This window comes from Dermacentor albipictus, chromosome 6 (genome assembly GCF_038994185.2).
Source record: "Dermacentor albipictus isolate Rhodes 1998 colony chromosome 6, USDA_Dalb.pri_finalv2, whole genome shotgun sequence".
In the NCBI taxonomy this organism is placed as follows: domain Eukaryota; kingdom Metazoa; phylum Arthropoda; class Arachnida; order Ixodida; family Ixodidae; genus Dermacentor; species Dermacentor albipictus.
The window spans coordinates 101,725,637-101,744,759 of record NC_091826.1 but is presented as its reverse complement, the minus strand read 5'-3'; the positions used below and the strand labels follow the sequence as shown (position 1 = coordinate 101,744,759).

Here is a 19,123-nt window from a genome sequence, read left to right as displayed (position 1 = left end):
GTTGATGGAAGGTAGCCGAATTTCAGCTCCCTCACCGCTTTTCTTGGGTCTACTCGCAGCTCAAAGCAGGCTACTCGGTTTGATTGCTCCTACACAATACTAGCCGCAGCTTTTGCCAAACCAGGCAGTTTTCATTAAACCCATGCACTACTTGCCATTTTTGTAAGCTACACCTGTGTTTCTTCAACAGGGATGCGACCAAGTCACAAGGAAGGCAATGTTAAAAGCGAAAGAAAGTGATGTCACCTGAAAAGTAAGCTGACCAAGGCAACAAAGGAAACAAAATTGCAAGAAAATTTCGGTGCAGAACGATGGGAATGACAAGAGAATGAACACAAGTGCTGCTTCAAGCCTAATTTCACTCACAGCCAATGCTGAAGTGCAACCGATCTTTAAAAAATCTTAAGATTAACTTGTACAGCTGATGCTCTTAGGCCAAACACTACAGGCCGACACAAGCTATGTTATCTCGTTTAAAGTCAAACCAAGTGATGGTCTGCTAATGCCTTATTGCCCGACTTTTTATCATTTCACCTTTTATAATTTTGCAGTAAGCTGAAAATAATGTTTGCACTTAATTAAATGAGGAAATTGCACTACTCAATAACCCCCCCCCCCCCCAAGTCATGGCAGAAACAGTGACCAATGCCCACTGACCTTTGATGGCTGGCAATGTGTGAGTTCCGACTCGTGGCATGAGTAAGTTGCTTCCTCCTGCAAACCAGAAACACTCGTTATCCTACAGCTCGAGAAATTTCCTGCGCATAGTTAACGCCAGCCCTCCTTTCTATTGCAAAGATTCTGCAAAAAACATTTAGAAGTTGCTACAGTCGATCATGGATATATCGAACTCAAAGGGAATGGCAGAACAGTTCGATATAGTCACGAAAAGACAATTGAAGATGTACCCAGCGTCCTCAGCCTTTGCTTCTTCTTCTTCAGCGCCCACCTCTTGCCGAGCGCGCGTTCCGGTCACTTCTTTCTCAGCGCTGGCGCGTGACACCTAGCGGCATTATCACCCCCCGCCAGAAGAAAAGAATCGACCTGATGCTTACTAAACTATGGTGCTTACTAAAAGAAAAGTGAAAGTGTGGAAGTCGTATGAGATCGGGTTGGAGCCGCCTTAACGTGCGAAGTACGATTTGAGGCGAATAACATGCACCATATCTGAGTGGTGCTGTCGATGCCGAGGCAACGTGGCACGGTCGGGAATGACCTCATAGTTCACTAATGCGGCATGTCACTTTGTAAGGTCCAAAGTATCTACTAAGGAGCTCTGAGACAACCCCTGGCGATGGACTGGAGTCACACCCAGACTTGGTCACCTGGCTGGTATTCGACTTGCCGATGCCGAAGGTTGTAGCGTCGCGCGTCTGTACTCTGCTGCTTCACGATGTGTATGCGCGCGAGTTGACGAGCTTCCTCTGCGTGTTGAGTAAGTTGCTCGGAGTCGGAAGTAAGTGATGCGTCGGTGTCGTGCGGGTGCATAGCGTGGTCTGGACCTCGTGCTCGTAGATAAGACGGAACGGTGTGAATCGCGTTGTTTCCTGAATGGCGGTGTTGTACGCAAATGTAACGTATGGCGGGACTTGATCCCATGTTTTACGCTGGACATCTACATACATAGACAGCATGTCAGCAATGGTTTTGTTTAGCCGTTCTGTCAGTCCGTTGGTCTGCGGATGATAGGCAGTGGCCTTGCGATGCTGCGTGCAGCTCAGCTCGAATATGTCCTCTATTAGTTGGGCCGTAAAGGCAGTTCCTCTGTCGGTGATGACATGTGATGGGGCACCATGTCTTAGGACTATCTGATCGATAAAAAACTGGGCAACTTCGTAGGTCGTGGCATGTTGTACAGCTTTTGTCTCGGCGTAGCGTGTTAGATAGTCTGTGGCGACTATAATCCACTTGTTTCCACTGGCTGACAGAAGATCCATGCCGATTTGATCAAACGGCGTGCTAGGTGGTGCGATGGGTTGGAGTAACCCCTCGGGCTTCAAAGACGGCGATTTCCTGTGTTGACACTCACGGTAGCTTTGCACGTAACGCTCCACCGTGGTGTAAAGTCTGGGCCAGTAGTACGTCTGGCATACTCTTGCAAGGGTACGTGAAAGTCCCAAGTGTCCAGACGTGGGCTCATCATGGTAGGCTAGGAGAATGTCATCACGGAGGGTGGTAGGTACGACCAACAGAAACTCTTTGTCGCTGGCACTCGAGTTTTTCTTGTAGAGGACCCTTTCGTAGGCAGAAGGTCGAGAGACTGCGAGAAATGCGTTGTGGGATTGTAACATTCTTGCCTTCTAGGTGATCGATGGGAAGGGCGTATTTCGGCGTCCTCGCGCTGCTGTGTGATCAGGTCAGATGCTGTGAGGGCCCCAAGGAATGCGCCGTCTTCACCCATGTCCTTATCGCAAGTTTCGACGGGAGCGCGCGACAACGTGTCCGCATCTTTGTGTTTGCGGCCCGATTTGTAGACAATGGTAACATTGAACTCCTGCAGACGAAGACTCCATTGAGCAAGTCGCCCGGACGGGTCTCGTAGGTTGGCTAACCAACACAAGGAATGGTGGTCTCTCACCACCTTGAAAGGGCGACCGTAAAGATAAGGCCGAAATTTCATGATGGCCCACACAACTGCTAGACACTCTTTCTCGGAAGTGGAGTAGTTGATTTCGGAGCGTGAAAGGGTGCGACTGGCGTAAGCGATCATTCGCTCTACGCCTTCCTGGTGTTGAACGAGAACAGCGCCAAGACCGATGTTGCTTGCGTCGGTATGCACCTCGGTGTCAACGTCCTCGTCAAAGTGAGCGAGGACGGGTGATTCCTGCAGGCGCTGCCGTAACACGGTGAAAGCTGCGGCCTGCTCATCCGTCCAAACAAAGGGCGTGTCTTCTTGCGTGAGGCGTATGAGTGTTTCAGCTATCCGGGAGAAATTAGCGATGAAGCGACGATAGTACGCACACAGACCGAGAAAGCGGCATACTGCTTTCTTATCACGAGGAGTCGGAAAAGCAGCAACAGCAGATGTTTTGTCTGGGTCAGGCTGGACACCGTCGGCGTTCACGACATGACCGAGAAACTTCAACTCTTCATAACCGAAGTGACACTTTTCTGGCTTTAGTGTGAATTAGTGGAGCGGAGCGCCTCAAGTACCGCCTCTAAATGCTTCAGATGTTTTTCGAAGGTTGCGGCAAACACGACGACGTCATCTAACTATACTAAACAACTGTGCCACTTCAGACCCGTCAGAACAGTGTCCATCAATTTCTGGAATGTGGCCGGTGCAGAACACAGGCCGAATGGAAGTACTTTAAATTAGTACAGTCCAGCCGAGGTGACAAAGGCAGTTTTTTCACGATCTCGTTCGTCAACTTCGATTTGCCAATATCCACTCTTCAAATCTACGGATGAAAAATACTTGGTTCGCCGCAGCCGATCTAACGAATCATCGATCCGTGGAAGTGGATAAACGTCTTTTTTTGTGACGTTATTCAGCTTTCTATAGTCAACAAGAACCGAAGCGTTCCGTCTTTCTTTTTGACAAGGACCACCGGCGACGACCAAGGGCTTTGGGATGGTTGTATGATGTCATCATCAAGCATTTTTTTCACTTGTGCATTAATCACATTGCGCTCTTTCACCGACATGCGATAAGGCAGTTGTCATATGGGACGAGAGTCATCATAAGTGTTTATTCGGTGTCTCATGATGGGTGTCTGGCGTACCTTAGAAGTAGATGCGAAGCACTCCTTGAACCGAAGAAGCAACTCGCTCAGCGGTTTTTGCTTTTCCTTCGAAAGGTCTGAATTGATGTCGATATTGCTGAGTGTCTGAGCTGGGTTGTCCTTTGTCATAGACGCAAAGCACTCAGCAACGTCTGCTATGGGCTCAGCAAAAGCAATAGTAGTACGACGAAACAGGTGCCAATGTTCCTGGCTGAAGTGCGTCACGAGGAGCACAGAACGCCCACCTCGAAGCATAACGAGACTGCGGGCTGCACATACACCATAAGTCAGCATAAGGGAGGAATTGCCCTCTGCAACAGCTTCACCGTCACACCAATTGTGGCATACGACCACTACAAGGACACTTGCGGGTGGTGGTAAAGTTACACTGTCGGCGTAAACCCGAAGCGCGTTATGTCACCAATTGTCGGGGCTGGTCGCTGCTCTCTCTGTCGAAAAAGTCACTGTGCGTTCCCGGTGGTCTATAATGCCACCATACTCTCGCAGAAAGTCGACGCCCAAGATCAGGTCCCGAGAAAAATTGCAGAGTATAAGGCAGCTGGCAGGAAACGTAGACTCACGAATTTGTACTCTGACCGTGCACATGCCCAATGGTGTTACGATATGCCCGCCAGCAGTACGAGTTTGCGTTCCAGGCCAAGGCGTGATACCTTTTCTAATTTCCGTCGCTAGTTTTCCGCACAAGATTGAGTAGTCGGCACCCGTGTCCAATAACGCACTAACGTGGCGGCCATCGAGCACGACAGTTATGTCTAGCAAGAGTCTGTCACTGAGTTCGGCTGCTGTCATCACTGAATCGTCCTGAATAAACTGTGCTTGCGTCGATGGGAGGTCTTCGCAAGGGCGATTATAAGCGGCCTCGCCCCCGAAGGTTGCTGTTCTTCGTTTTTCCGGCGAGGGCTTGGCGATCCTCCTTGCGCTGCCATTGGAGGGCTTCTAGAAGCTGGGGAAGATCGCCTGGGGAACGGCGTGCGCGACTGCCGCTGCGGGAACAGTGGCATACCCTGCTGGTTCAGGTACTCTTCAATCACCCTAGGCCTTTCACCATATCTGGGCCTTGGTGAATCTGTGGCAAAACCTTGCAGTCCAAGGCGGCGGTATGGGCACTCGTGGTATGCATGACTGGCTTCTCCACAGTGATTGCAAAGAGGCCTTCTGTCCGGGGTACGTCAGACGTCAGATTTCCTTTCAAGCGGACACTCCATACGTTGGATCGGTTGCACTGATGAGAGCGGCGGGATGCACGACGCAGCGTAAGACGTGGCGAAGATGAAGTGGGAGGAAGTACGAACAGGGACTCGCCCCAAAACTTCCGCATACAACGGCCGCTGCAACTGTACTGTCACAGGCTATGCATTGCTGCTTGGAACGGGAACTTGGATCACTTGCTGCACTTCACTTCCCACGAGGGCAGAAATAGAACCCAGCGTGGGCTGAGGCAGGCAGCCGAGCTGTTGAAGCTTCTCACGAACCACAAAGCGGATAAGGCCTCGGAGAACGTCCAGGTTTCCAAAGGCAACCGCGTCCGTCAGTGAAGCAGCATTCGCATGCCTGTCATACGTGGCTGACCACTGGTCCGAAGGTGAAGTAGCGTTCATTTGCCTTTCATAGAAAGCTGAGCGATGGTGCAGCATCTTTTCCATCGTGGTGGCTTCGGGTAAGAATTCATCCACAATCTTTGGCGGGCTTCGAACCAGGCCAGCAAATAGCTGTTCTTTAACTCCCCACATTAGATGGCGCAGCTTCTTTTTCTATGACATGGTAGGGTCCACTCGACGAAAGAGGCGCGTCATATCCTCTACGTACGACGTCATGCTCTCATTCGGCAGATGAATGCGGGATTGGAGCGCCTGTTCGGCTCGTTCGCGGCGATTAGCATTGGTGTATGTCTCCAGCAAGGCACGGCAGAACTCGTACCATGATTTCGGTTCTCATACCAAGTGCGAGCACCATCCTCCAAGCTGAAGTAGATGTTTCTCAACTTTGCCGAATCACTCCATTCGTTTATCTCAGCAACGCGCTCAAACTGGGCTAACCAGTCTTCAACATCCTCGAAGACATCCCCGTGGAACACTTTCGGCACTCTTGAGATTCTGCAGCAGGTACTGAGTTGCCGTTGTGGCCGTACCTTGCATAATGGTCGATAGAGACGTCGATGCTCCTTCCATACTGGTCTGTGGGGGCATCGATGTTGCGAAGAGGTGATCAAGCTCCGGAGGTAATCCTCGGATTCTCCTGCTGGCCCGGTGAACAGAGGTGTCCACTAGCATAGGACTGGTACTCCTGCTACCAGGAAGGGTTTGTGGCATCGGATGAACCGTACCCCACACCTCCACCAGTTCTGTCACGAAAAGACAATTGAAGATGTACCCGGCGCCGGTGAGACAGACAGTTGTACAAGATGGCGTACACAAAACTCAAGCCGGCGTCCTCAGCCTCTGCTTCTTCTTCTTCAGCGCCCACCTCTTGCCGAGCGTGCGTTCCAGTCACTTCTTTCTCAGTGCTGGCACGTGACACCTAGCGGCAATATACAGTTGGGCCTCGTTATAACGAACTTCAATATAATGAAATTCTCGAAATAAACTAACTTTTCATAATCTCTTGTCCATAGAACACCATGTATGTATAACCTCAATATAACGAAGTGTGTTTGTATGCAATTTCAATAAAGTCGAAAACCGCGATAACGAAATCCTGTGACAACAAAATATCTCCGGGCTAATGTCCATAGGATTCAATGCATTTCGTACCTCTCGAAAACGAAATGTTGCTGTACTACAGTCGAACCCGGCTATATCGAACTCGCAAAAAACATTTGTCAGTTTGATATAGAGCATAATTTGATATAAGACTGCTAAAGAACTGGATGTCATAAAAGCACATACCATTTGTAAGATCGCTTTATTTATGAAACAGCTTAGTTTCGCATGAATTAGTCCTGCATTTTCTTCTGCTCGGGCAGTTTCGCTGCCTGCGACGCACGCACTTCTCCACATCGCATAAGGAGTCAGAGCACCTGAGGCCGTGACCTTCCACATTCGCGCAGAAGCACCGGACCAGTGCCAGTGCACCAATCACCTTGGAGGATGTGGGCAAAGGGCCGTCGTTGCTTTCCTCATTGTGCCCACTTTCACTTGCGCTCGGTACAATATTGGCAATGTCGTCTTCGTTTTCGTGCTCTCCCGTGGTGGCAACACCATCATCTGCACTCACAAACTCATCGGCCATCAATTCGTCAACGGCTTCTGGAAATTCTGACAGCTCCGTCCAAACTATGGCAACACCAGCAGCGGCTTCATCGCACTCATCTAAACTTAGTCATCACCGGGAACGCGGAAGTATTTCGGATGAACCACTTGTACACGGCCGTGCGCACGCGTCGGGCGCCACGGGAACCGGGTCCCGAGTTTGTCCACTTTAGCCCTACTCTCCCTTTTATTCTTCAAGATCGTGCTTAAGAGTCCTCCTCGGAATCTTTCACGCTGCAGGGACATACGACTTCTCACCGCGTTCTACCCGATTTATGATTTCCGAGCTTCACGGCGAAAGGCGAACTCTGCTGCTTCATCGTGGCAACACTGTGGGAGAAAGCCCACAAGGCGTAAACATAATGAACCTGAAACACAGCGAGACAACTCGCAGTTGCGCCATCTTGCACAATGAGGCCACAAGAGCCTCGGATTGGCTGTCTGAGCAAGCGCTGCGGTTAGGCCAGGATTATTTTTTGCAGGGGGATGTCGACGGCTCGCTTGACGCAGCGCAGTCACGGTAGGCCGAGCGGTTTGATGGAGAGAAATGGAGGTTTGATGATTGTAACTATATTGTGTTCAGAAATTGTTCGATATAAAGAATAATTAAATGTAAACGGGTTCGATAAAGTCGGGTTCGGCTGTACAATCCCACATTAACGAAATTTGCCGGAAATTAGTTCTGCATATCACCTACTCGTGCAAGGCTAGCAAGCTCCAAAATATGCTCAAATGTGATTGCTTTGCACTAAAACTGCGTAAAATAGCACCACACTACATTTGCGTAGGCGCTGCCATTTTGTTTACGAAAACAACCGAGCGCCGGAAGCGATCGCACGTGATGGAAACACGCCACGGCCGCCATCTCGTTTGTTGTTTGCTGATTTGAAGCAGAACGCATGTTGCTACCGACATGTGACGACGCTTTTAACCCACCTAGTTCAGTGCATAATATGCACCTCAGAGAGAAAAATGCAGCAAAGAATGAGGAAATCCACATCCCACTGACGTGGAATTGTTTATGGTGCTTGAGATGGCAGTCACAGCATGGAGCGCCACGCATCGGGCTGCGATCGAGTGATCGTTAGGGAAACCGCATCCCTTGTTTCAAGAACGCAGGTTTGGTGCAACCTGACAGGCATCTTGTGCAGATTCGGCGCATGATGCTTAAAATGCCACACGGTGAAAGCCCTCGTCTACAGGAACACAAACCTGGCGTCGCAGCATCTCCGGTTCGGCATCCCATGCCCAACGCCACCCAGTGAAAAGATAGGGTATCATCCACGCTTACTTGTGCAATGCATATCGGACTGGGAGGCCATTTGCATTCTTGAAGCAGAGTGGAGATCTGCTCTTGCCAAAAACGAAAGGCCGCAGCTTGCACGAGGCATCCACGTGCACAGTGAGCTAAACTGAGAGCACCCTGCTTGTCATTATTCCTTCGTGGCATGTACTGCCCTTCAGATTTCAAGCCTCGTTTGACAGCACATGCCAAAACAGTGCCATTTAAAATTCCTTGGCATTAGATATTTCCAACAACACGAGAAGTCATCGCATCTCCATTAGGAGAAGCGCACTTGCAGGGGCATGGTGCGGCACGGTGCAGCGTTTGATATACCAAATGTGGTGGTGAATGGGAGTTCAATGTACATTGCTACACCTTTGCATGTGATTTTCAAGGGGATTTTATAACTGTTCCATATAGACAACAATTCTATATATCCAAGTTTCATATATTCGAGAGTGACTGTATTAACCCCCCAAAAATTTTTGTATACGCTTTAAAAAGCAACTACGAAGAAATTAAGAAATGAGGGCATTGGATATAGTCGGGAATCATTTTTAAGTGGGGCAGCTCCAATATTCTGGCAGCAATGCCGTGAATGCAAGAAAGCCAGATCCGAGACAGCTGTTAACGTCAATGTTAAAACGACTGCTGGAAATGTCCAGAAGGATACCACAGATTCCACAACAGATGCACCAGGAGAGTTGTGCAAACAGTCATTCCACAACATTATCTAATATCAGAGACAGGAACTGCAAATGAATGTTGCCGTTACACTAACGGTTAAGATTTTGCTAAAACAGTATTCAGAACTTATTAGCGTGCAAACATGTTCTCATGAAAGGGCTAAAATATCATTAAGAAATCAAAGAATGTACAACAAAACCTAAAACTAATCTTTTGCTACAATCGTGTTTTTCGTGCTGGAGAAGCCAAGATTTTGTTTAAATGGCAGCTCTGATGGTCAGGCTTTCAAACTCACCAGGCCTGTGTAGAGATTGTAGACGTGCAGTTCCCCGACCAGGGTGCCAAGGAACAGATACTGGGAGCCAGCCTGCAGCAGGAACAAGATGTTCAAGACGGATAAATGAAAAATTCACGAAGAACCAAGTTTTCGACGAATAGAATCTGACCTTGCACCAGTGTTAGCGAGAGGGATGGCTCATATTTTAGCCAAATAGAATCGTGGCCAAATAATACATAAACACATGAATTACGGCGCCCCTTATAAGTAACACCTTGAGAACAAAACTTTGTACTGTTACGCATTCAGCTGTAAAGAGTGCGCAGGCTTCAAATCAAACATACACAAGACAAACTCGTACTGACGCCACATGCAAAGAGGCGAAAGGTGGGAATGAAAGAATGCATTCTAGTTAGGCTTACCTAGTTTGCACTTAATTTGGCCACGGCAATGCATGTTCGGAAAACTTAGTAGCTACGCAATACAGTCAAGCCTCGATATAATGGACACGGTTATAAGAAAGCAAATAAAAATTTGCCAACGATTACGATGCTCCCTAATGCGAAATTTGAGTGCCGCTCTATCTATCGCTTTATTTTCACGACATATTGGCTGGCACTGATAATCTGTCTCGTATGGCGCATTGTAAACGGAGTGAAGTATGACGTGACTGCCTCGCTAATTGAGAGGTCATGAGGCAGCATGTGGGTGACGTGCAGGTGCAATTCACAGCAGCTGCCACAGACAGACCTCCACTTATGCAGCGCTTTGTTTCTATATATGACATGGGTTCTCAAATTGGGTTCCGCGGAACCCAGGGCTTTCTCATGTTTCTGCTGATTGTAAGATATAAACCATACGATTGGTATGTTTTTTTTAATGAGAACATCCACGTTAATTATAGGAGGCTCAAGGCAAGTCGAATGTACGTGAGCACATGACAGTGCCTGCGAGTCTTTGAGAGATACGAGGTATACAAACATCACTTTGATAAATTAAAGTGCAACGTTGCCCATGATGCCCTTGTGCACAGCTGTCATAATCATAAAATGTCATAATCATAATCATAAATGTCAATGTCATAATCATAAATTTCATAATCATAAAAATCTAAGCATGCTTTCGCATACTTGGAAAGTTAGTGGTGATAAGTTCAGGCTTACTTTTTTTTATCGGCACTGCCATCATACCTAGCCCTATAACTACATGAAAACAGCCAATTTTAATGTGTCACGATAACTACGAAACATTCAATGAACCCTACTTTGGTACTTTGACATTACAGTATTTTGCATCAAATTGAAATAACTTACAAGCATTTCCCGCCTTTCAAACTCACTAAGTGCGAGGTAAGGTTCCTACAACTTAAGAAAGATACTGCCAGTACTCCTCTAGCAGTACTCATTGTACTGCCAGTACAATGTGTTGGAGGCCTTTGCCAGTACTCCTCTGACGGCAAAGGCCTCCAACACATTGCAGGGCAGATCAGTGCTAAAAGACATGCGGTGACTTTAGATGTCGAGAAATGCGAGAAGGAAAAGAGGGAACTCACTGAAAACGCACAGCAAGAGTAGCTGCTTGTGCCATCAGGGTCTCGGAAGGTCCGCACCGAACGAAACCTGCAATGCAAAATGGTTGCGTGTGGTCAAAACTGCACACGTCACGTTTCGTATTGAAAGATGAGTTGCAGATTTAGATCTTTAATTACTGTGCAGATCAGTACAGTGGACGTCCACTGATTCGACTCCAGTTAACTTGATTTCTCTGTTACTTCGATCCCGACCCAAGGTCCCAGCTGGCAACCATACCAACAAGCCAAAACATTCATTATATCGACCCTAAAATTGGCCTGTACCGGATAATTCGAACTTGACCAGTCAGCATGCACGCCGCGCATGACCCCTATGGTCACCATAATAGCAAGTGGCAGCATCTTTCTTGACATAGCATAGTGTGCAGTGAATACAGTCAATCTGGGATATATCAAACTTCGATATATCCAATTATTGCCTATATCAAACAGTTGTAAACTCCCCTTGAAAATTCCATCCAAAAGTACAGCGATGTTCTACGAGTACACATCGAACTCCCGTTCAATGCCACATTCGTTATATTGAATGCTGCACATTTGGCGAAGCTTGTTACTCTTGTGGAATCAGTAAGTGCTGCTAAAGAGTGAAGCAAGGCACAAAGCCAACAGCGACCAATTAAGCTTGCCTTCGCACGGACGGTCTACTATGCATGGTATTTTGCAAACACTGATTTGGGCAGGCAAGGAACTTCATTTTGTAAACAATAAAATAAAATTTTGTGGGCTAACGAGAACAAGGATGTGTGCCTGGCCACAAGACAGACATAAAATTACAAATGAGCTAGAATAATTCACGCTATCAGGGACAAGACAAAAAGTGATGGCAAACGTCTTATGTGCATTCCAAATGACAGACGTGTTTTGATATGCTTTACTGCACAAGACAAAATGTGTATTACAGGCAATAAGAATGCTAGAAGCTCAACAAGGGACTATGCATTTATGAATGATGCCAAGATGAGATGCCTCTGTACAATTTGTCATAAAGGTGGTGAGAACATTCGTACCATCCCGTACACCCACTTTCATTGCGAGGCGATTTGTCGGCTTACCCTGTGTCGTGAAGCCTCTGCGAATAGATATGAGTTGATTCAGAGTAAAACCGTAACTTTTGATGGCAATACCTGGCTGAACTTTCGAAGCACTACCCTTTACTGCCTCGAATGGCTCAAATCACAACAGAAATGTCCAATATAGCTCTGAAGGCCTGCCAGTACTATTATTAGGCATATCGGCACTTGTGCAGTGACAGGAGATGGCGGGTGCATGCATGTAAAATTAAGGAATACATACTGTGCTTGCGACAATTGCCTCTTCCAACTCTTGGCGTGCTTCACCGCAATACCTCGCGTATGCTTCCCCGCCAACACTGCCATATTGAGGCGAAGGCGACTTTCGGAAACTGGCATTATGCAATGCGTTATGCTTTCTGAGCTTCGAAGTCATTGGTGAGGATTACAAAGGAGGAGTCGGCGCTATTGCTAACAGCGATGAATAGTTTTAATTAAAAACACGGCACCATACAGCAAGAAACTTGGCAGCGAACGTCGAAGTAGCTAGGCCTAGCGCTGCCGCAGCGGTGGCTATGGCTTCCAGCGAATCTGCGTGTTAGAGCGTCTGTTCGAGGCGGTTTTGGAACTACGGCCATGGCAAAAAGTCCAGAAAATCGGACAGCGAAGGATTTTCGCGTCCGAAATTTGAGACGCTCTTATGCCCTGACTCTATGGTGTAGGTGGCGGCGCTGCGACGGCGTCCGAATTATCGGGCATGTCCGAAACATCGGGCATCAAGAAGGTCGGTCGTTGACTGTAGTTGCATAACCCTATTGAGGCCATTTTATTGCCATGAAAACGTGGAAATACCGCACTTTTGCGCAGCTGGTGCGAATGGCACTTGAGTGGCATTTGAGGAGCAGGCAAGTCGAATTGTAGCAAAATGTCACAAATGGCGCAGTTGGGCTACTACTGTGCAATGTAAACCAACTAGCAAAACTAACAAAACACAAAATGGTAGCACAGCTTGGTCACTTGATGTGGCTTTGTGTAGCTCCATGTTGGCAACGGTGTTATAAACAAGGCAGCCGCTGGTAGTTATGGACATGCCACATTGCAGTCGCTTAGCCACACTCTCAAAAGACAATAGTATTTAGGAATGTTTCCTGATAGATGTGTCCAAGGCAAAGCTACTATGCAGAGTTTATTACTTCGAATATTCGAAGGTCACCCCAAATCCCTGTTTTCAAGGAATTCAAGGAGTACACTTATTTTCAAGGATTTTCAAGGGCATTTGAATCTTTTCTTTCTTTTTTTCAAATTCAAGGGCCTTCAAGCATTCCAAGAAGGTGTATGGGCGAACCTTGGAGGTAACTTTGGCAGCCCGTTTGAAGCTCTTCTAGTGCTTCTTTTGACATAAAATTTGAAGGATAGATTTTTTAATGAATGAAGTATTTCTTGGTAGCAAAACTGGAAAAAAAGAAAGTTTTTTGAAGGCGATTTCCTACTCACCGACTGTACACAAACTTGCGGTGGAGCTTGGCACCGTCGAATCCGCCGACCGGGGGAAACACCTGGCAGCGCTGCAGCCTGGCCGCCATGCTCGTGGGTGCAGCATTCCGGTACTGCGGTTCTGGACACCGGTGTGGCCTGCGCGAACGCACGCATACTCAATCACCGATTAAGGGCGCTACAACAGGTGTCTCAAATTACTGTCAGGTGTCAGGTTGCTATCATGCCATGTAGCGAAATGCATGACTAAAAACCAGTGTGAAAGGCCACAGAAGAAAAGGAATGCATACACACGAGTGCTCGTGATCTGTCCACGTCCTTTAGAGTATAGAAATTAATTCATCGGTCTGCTGAAATATCCACAACTGAAAAATCACTCCAGCGTATCAGAAAAAGCTGCTACAGGCTATGCATTGTTTTCTGTGATTCGGAACAGTGAGGTATCAAACTCACCATAGCATATATGATACATTGATATATGATACGACCCGAAGCATATATTATATGACTGAGTAGATCACATAGCTCTCTCCGCAGATCCCTCTGACAATAACAGCACTGTCTCTTTTCTTGTTCTATCCAACTATGCCTTAGAGAAAAATGTATTTTTTTTCATTATTGGCCCTAAACACCATAAATGATGTTATATTTAAACCAAACCAATTACATATTTAACATCACTGCCAAAAGGCTTAAAAGCAATGCAATGTTTTATTTATATCAATTAAAAGGAAGTAACTTAATACCAGTGTCTCCCCTAAAGGAGTACTGAAAGAAAATTTGTGTCATTTCCTTCTTTCATTGGGTAGTTGTCAACCCAGTAATTATGCTATGGACACAATTCCTGAAGAATGCAACAAATAACTAAGTTACCTTCTTATGCAACTAGTTTAAGATGTGTGCCAAGTGCGGGATGGCTTTGGACATGCAAGAGGAGAATGATATTTTTGTCAGCAAAACAACACGTGGCAGTCTCGTGGTAACAGGCACCACTGACACATACCCATATACTGCAGGATGTGCCATAAATACAGCCACAAGGTTTATGCCCAATATTTCGGTGGAGAATAAAAAAAAAAGTAGAAAAATTTAAGGAAGCTTTTTCTAGGCCATTCACCCAATATAATTGAAATGCAACACAAAACACGAGGTAGGATCAGGCCAGCAAATGAGGCTCTAGAATATCTAAGTGTCACTGTGGACCTTTGCGTCTTCTGTCACAAAAACAATAAGAATGTGGCCCACTGTGGTTTATCTCGGCTCAAACCATGACGGACTCCCGACGGGAGTTTAGAAAACTGTCCAACTGGCTGCATTAAAAAACAAATGAGCATGAAACGCGGTCAAAATACGGAAGGTTGAGGAAACAATGTAAAGAAATGTTAAAAATTAGGCACATGATGATCGAGTGAAGTGTGCGACAGTAAATTAATTAATCTTAATTAATTAATTTTAATTTCGCATTACTGTCATTCTTTTGATGTTGTAATAGTTATGTCTCTATATCTGTCTCTCTGAGTTGTTAAATTTTTCTTTTTTTGTTTTGTTTGTTTGTAGAATTCGTTGAAACATCTCAATTTTCCTTTGTTTTGCTAATGTTCACTGTCTGCCAGGCACTGCCACTCAAGCCCTTGGTGAGGCTTTGGTAGGCCCGATTTTGGTGTACGAGAATTGACATGAATAAAAATACTATCTATCTAAAAAAAAAATATGCAGCACACTGCATGACAATGCCACCAAAAGCAAAGTACATTCAGCACTTGACAACACAGAAACAGAGAGTGTGTTCCTTTGCTTTTCCAAGAGAAGCGAACAATCGGACGGGTCACTACGACAGCTATTGACAGCATGGTCATTGTATGGACTTCAACTACAACTACCATACCGAGCCGACGGGTGCACTGTTGAGTTGAGATAGCACAGGACCACCATCTTTTGCATATGTGAACAGTCTCCTTTCTCACGTACAAAGCCGAGATACACTTGGCGTTTATTCTGAACAGGCTGCACAAAAGGTGCTGCAATTATTTATAGCGATCGAGGATTTTAGGCGCCAGTTCATTTTGTCCATTCAAAATTTAGTTTCACTCCATTTCTTGCATCTTCAGGATTATGAAAAGCGTACAGCCACAGAATGAATTGAGAATTTTAAATATTTCAGTGAGTTTTTGCAAGTTTACTGATCAGGTGATTAAACTCAGGGGATCCCTGAATGGCACCTTAGGGTATTGTGATCGGTCGGAACAAAACCAACCCCATTTTGTCCCCATGCAATTTCACAAGTTATTGATTCAGAGAAGAAATTTTGCATGTCACTTTGGAGCTAACAAAGGCATTGTGTGCCACGTCCAGACTTCGACAGTCTGCCAGATACCGACGTGTAGTAGCGTGCAAGAGTCCTCATTCAGAGGAGTGCCATTCATTCCTGCTCGTTAGGGTGGTTTGTAACACGTGAGCGGGAATCAACTCTCAAGTTATGCAAGCTCAGAGCCACATCAAAATTTAGCAGCATCTGCTTGGTCCTCTCTTGTTGCTGACGGATGTTGATAGTGGCCATTTAAACGACATATAGTGATCACGCAGGGCGTGTTCATGCATGATGTGTAGGTCGGGCACATGAATGTGGGCACCTGGCAGTTTCCATACAAACTCATTAATTCCTATTGCACTGTGCCACTTTCTACCTCATCCAGGATAAAAGCGCGCAACAGGCATTTCGAGGTGCACGTGGGGTACTACTACCAGCTAGTAGCACGTGAGCTACTAGCTGGACTAGCTCACCTGGATTGCGCGTTCGCTACCGTCGGCGTCAATAAGCGGCAGAATCGGCCCGAGTTTGTGCGTGCACCTGGACGCTGAGAATTGACCCCGTTAAGGAGCAGACAGATTTGCTCCTTTCATTGCGAGAGTGCCAGGTATACATAAAACCCACCGAGCTTAGAGGTGACCGTCCACCAAGACCAAGTACTCTCAAGCCTGATGCTGTGCCAACTTTTACCCAACCTTGTGTTTTGCTCCAGAATATGCTTCCTGCCCAAAGCGCCTTCGACGAATGCTTCACACTACTTGTACCGATGAGTGCGCAAATTGATAGCTGTCGCTTGCTGAACTTTCCGTGTCGCTGCGTTGTAGCAGATCGACACAAAAGTAGTTGGCCCCGTCTAAAAGGGCGTCGGCTCTCGCCTGCGGGAAATAGTAGCCACTGGACGACGAAAATGAGGACGACGATGATGGCGAGGACATCGCAAAGAAGGCGCAGGCGTGCACACTTCATAGTTTTGTGCGATCACGTGTCCAGCGGTGTTTAAAATCCTTCTTTTCTCCTCTCGCTGCCTTCCGAAACCGATAACTTGGAGTGGTCGCTAGATGAAAGACTCCAAATAATTACGTGTTGCACTCTGAAGCCATTGATGTTTCGTGCTATGATTACTGCGTCATTGGCTAGTGATTGCAATATAAAAAACAAGATCGAAAATTTTTTCTCTCAGTACTTCTTTAAGAGAGCCGACCAATAAATTTGTGTGGAGATCCTTATCTTTTCCGCAACAAACCGCAAGAAGCATAAAAACTCAAAAACATACACAGAGCAAGAAGTGTCAAGCTTCCATGTCTTCCAAACTGGCGCAAAAGTTACGAAGGGGAACTAGACGCACAAATGAGCGCTCAGTCGCCACTAAAGTATTCTCCAAGGATATCTGCCTTAATAATAATGCGAAAGTGAAAAGGAACAAACACACTCGTAGAAAAAAAAGCGCTAGCGACATGTTTTACACGCGTAGAGGTGCAGGCAATGCGCTGTTGCGTTCCGCTAGAATTCTCGGAACAGTCTGGCTTGCAAAACTTCTACGATTCTTCGTGCAACTTTGCCTACATACTTTAGGAGAAGTACAGTTCTCTCGCCGCTGGGAACGGCGTGTTTCGAAGGGGGCGAAGTGTATTCTTTTAATGTTTCGGACCCCTTGCTTTCGCCACACAACATCCCATTTTCCTCGCGGAATCGTAAACAGCCCTAGTTATATTTATGGCCTGCAGCTGCATTGAAGAGAACAGCAGCCAGGCATTCTTACAGCAAACGCAGCTCACTTAACTTGCAAAACGCACGTGCGCTGTCGCAGCGCGATCACTACGTTGTGGGCGAATGGCGGCCGGATAAGAAGCAAAAAGGAGCTGAAACAAGTTTCATGACGCCTCCTTGACGACAGAGTCAGCTAGTAGGGCGATATCATGCGCCGCGGCCAGTCAGCGCCCCGGAAGCACTGACTCAGCGACAGAGATGAGAAAAGAAGACAGCGGCGCAGGTCACGGAGCGACGGCAATGATCTATGGTGTCGCTACTTTACAGAATACGAATTGACGTTTCGCTCATACGTGACAACGACAACAAGCGCTCTGACAGTGCTCTCAAAGAACCATCTCAATGCACCATAGGTACACCAGCCTGTTTGCACTGCACCCCTGTTGGAATGCGGCTGAGAACTTAACCTGCCAACCTACACCCAAAGTAAACTTCTTAAACGAACTCAACTAAGGGTGTATATTTAACTCACCGAGTGTCGTTCCTCTGCAACGCTTCGTTTGCGTCTGCGGTCTTAGGTCCTGCTCTTAGCTCCTGTGTGCTCGCCTCGGGAGATGTAGACGCTGTCTGCTCCTGCAGCTGCGAGAAGTTCTGCTGTGTCATGGAGTTAGCGGACGTGTCGAATCTCTGCTGCTGATGGTGGAGCAGAGAATCCGGCACCACGGGGCGATCGTTGAGACGATACAGCCCAAACATGGGTTGGACGTTCGCGTGGAGTCCGACAGCACAGCCACCGCAGTCTGTGCTGCTGTGTTGGTGCGACTGTGGCGCCATCATCTGGTAGCCTGATGACATCGGAGGCGTGACATTGTGGTCGTTCACGCTCTGCGCCTGGGTGGATTGAATGCGCTGCTGTGCCATCGAACCATAACAGTCGGTATGCTGCATCTGCTGCACACTCAGCACGCCGGGCACTTGAATTTGGTGCTGCTGCTGGTGCTGTTGCTTCTGATTGCATTGACTCGTTTGGCCACTCACGCTGTCTTGCTGCTGGGCTGTCATCGAACTCGGCCCGCTCTGTTGCTGGCTTGAAATGTCAATAGGCTGCTCATGATCCGACTGAGTGGGCTGGATGTGTGTCGTGGCAAAATGTAACATGGCCTCGTGATGAAACAGCGTGGCCAGTGAGGGAAGGTACGTGTACGGCTCATGGGCAGGCAACTCACGAATATGCTGCTCCTCAATGACGGGCGATGGCGTCATAGCCTGCTGGGTCGCATTCGCAGTCTCGGAACAGGCCAGAGTCTTCGACGGGGTAGCAGCCGATGCGTGGGAAAGGGTCGTCATGTGGTGGCTGCTCATCCCAGGCTGCTGGAAATGCTGCGGAAACTGAAGGCCGCTTTCTGCAACGGAGGCACTGTGTGCAAACCCTCGTGGGGTCGCGGACGTTGAGGCAGAACGCAGGTCGTAGCTCGCGACATTGATCGACTGGTGCGAGTCGCTGGCAGGCATGAACACGTGCTGATGGTGTGGATGCCGGTAAGGCGATGCGGCCGTCGATGAAGGGGCAGTCCCTGAGTGGCCCCCGCGAATGACGGGGGCCATAGGAGCAGCGGGCTGGTGGAACGAGTTGTTGCACTGGTTGGTCCAAGGAGCTGGTGGCGGCATGGCCTGGGATAAGCCGTAGCTTGGAAAACGGGGAAACATCCCGGAAGATGCTGGTTTGGCGGCCCTGCTGCAGCTGCTCTCAAGGAGTCTTCTGCACAACAA

General features: G+C 47.5%; 1 protein-coding gene across 3 annotated transcripts in view; it reads right to left on the bottom strand.

Annotated features, from left to right (window-relative positions):
- The window catches only part of LOC135913679 (uncharacterized), a 40,468-nt gene extending 21,356 nt beyond the window's left edge, over positions 1-19,112 (bottom strand). For all 3 annotated transcript variants that reach the window (XM_065446270.2, XM_070541127.1, XM_070541128.1), the window contains exons 1-5: positions 17,886-19,112; positions 13,339-13,476; positions 10,796-10,862; positions 9,262-9,333; positions 658-714 (exon numbers count right to left, since the gene is read on the bottom strand). In XM_065446270.2, the coding sequence (XP_065302342.2) occupies positions 658-714; positions 9,262-9,333; positions 10,796-10,862; positions 13,339-13,476; positions 17,886-19,060 (1,509 nt within the window). In that variant the 5' untranslated portion in view covers positions 19,061-19,112. The remainder of the gene's footprint in view (positions 1-657; positions 715-9,261; positions 9,334-10,795; positions 10,863-13,338; positions 13,477-17,885) is intronic.
- Between the last annotated feature and the right edge of the window lie 11 nt (positions 19,113-19,123).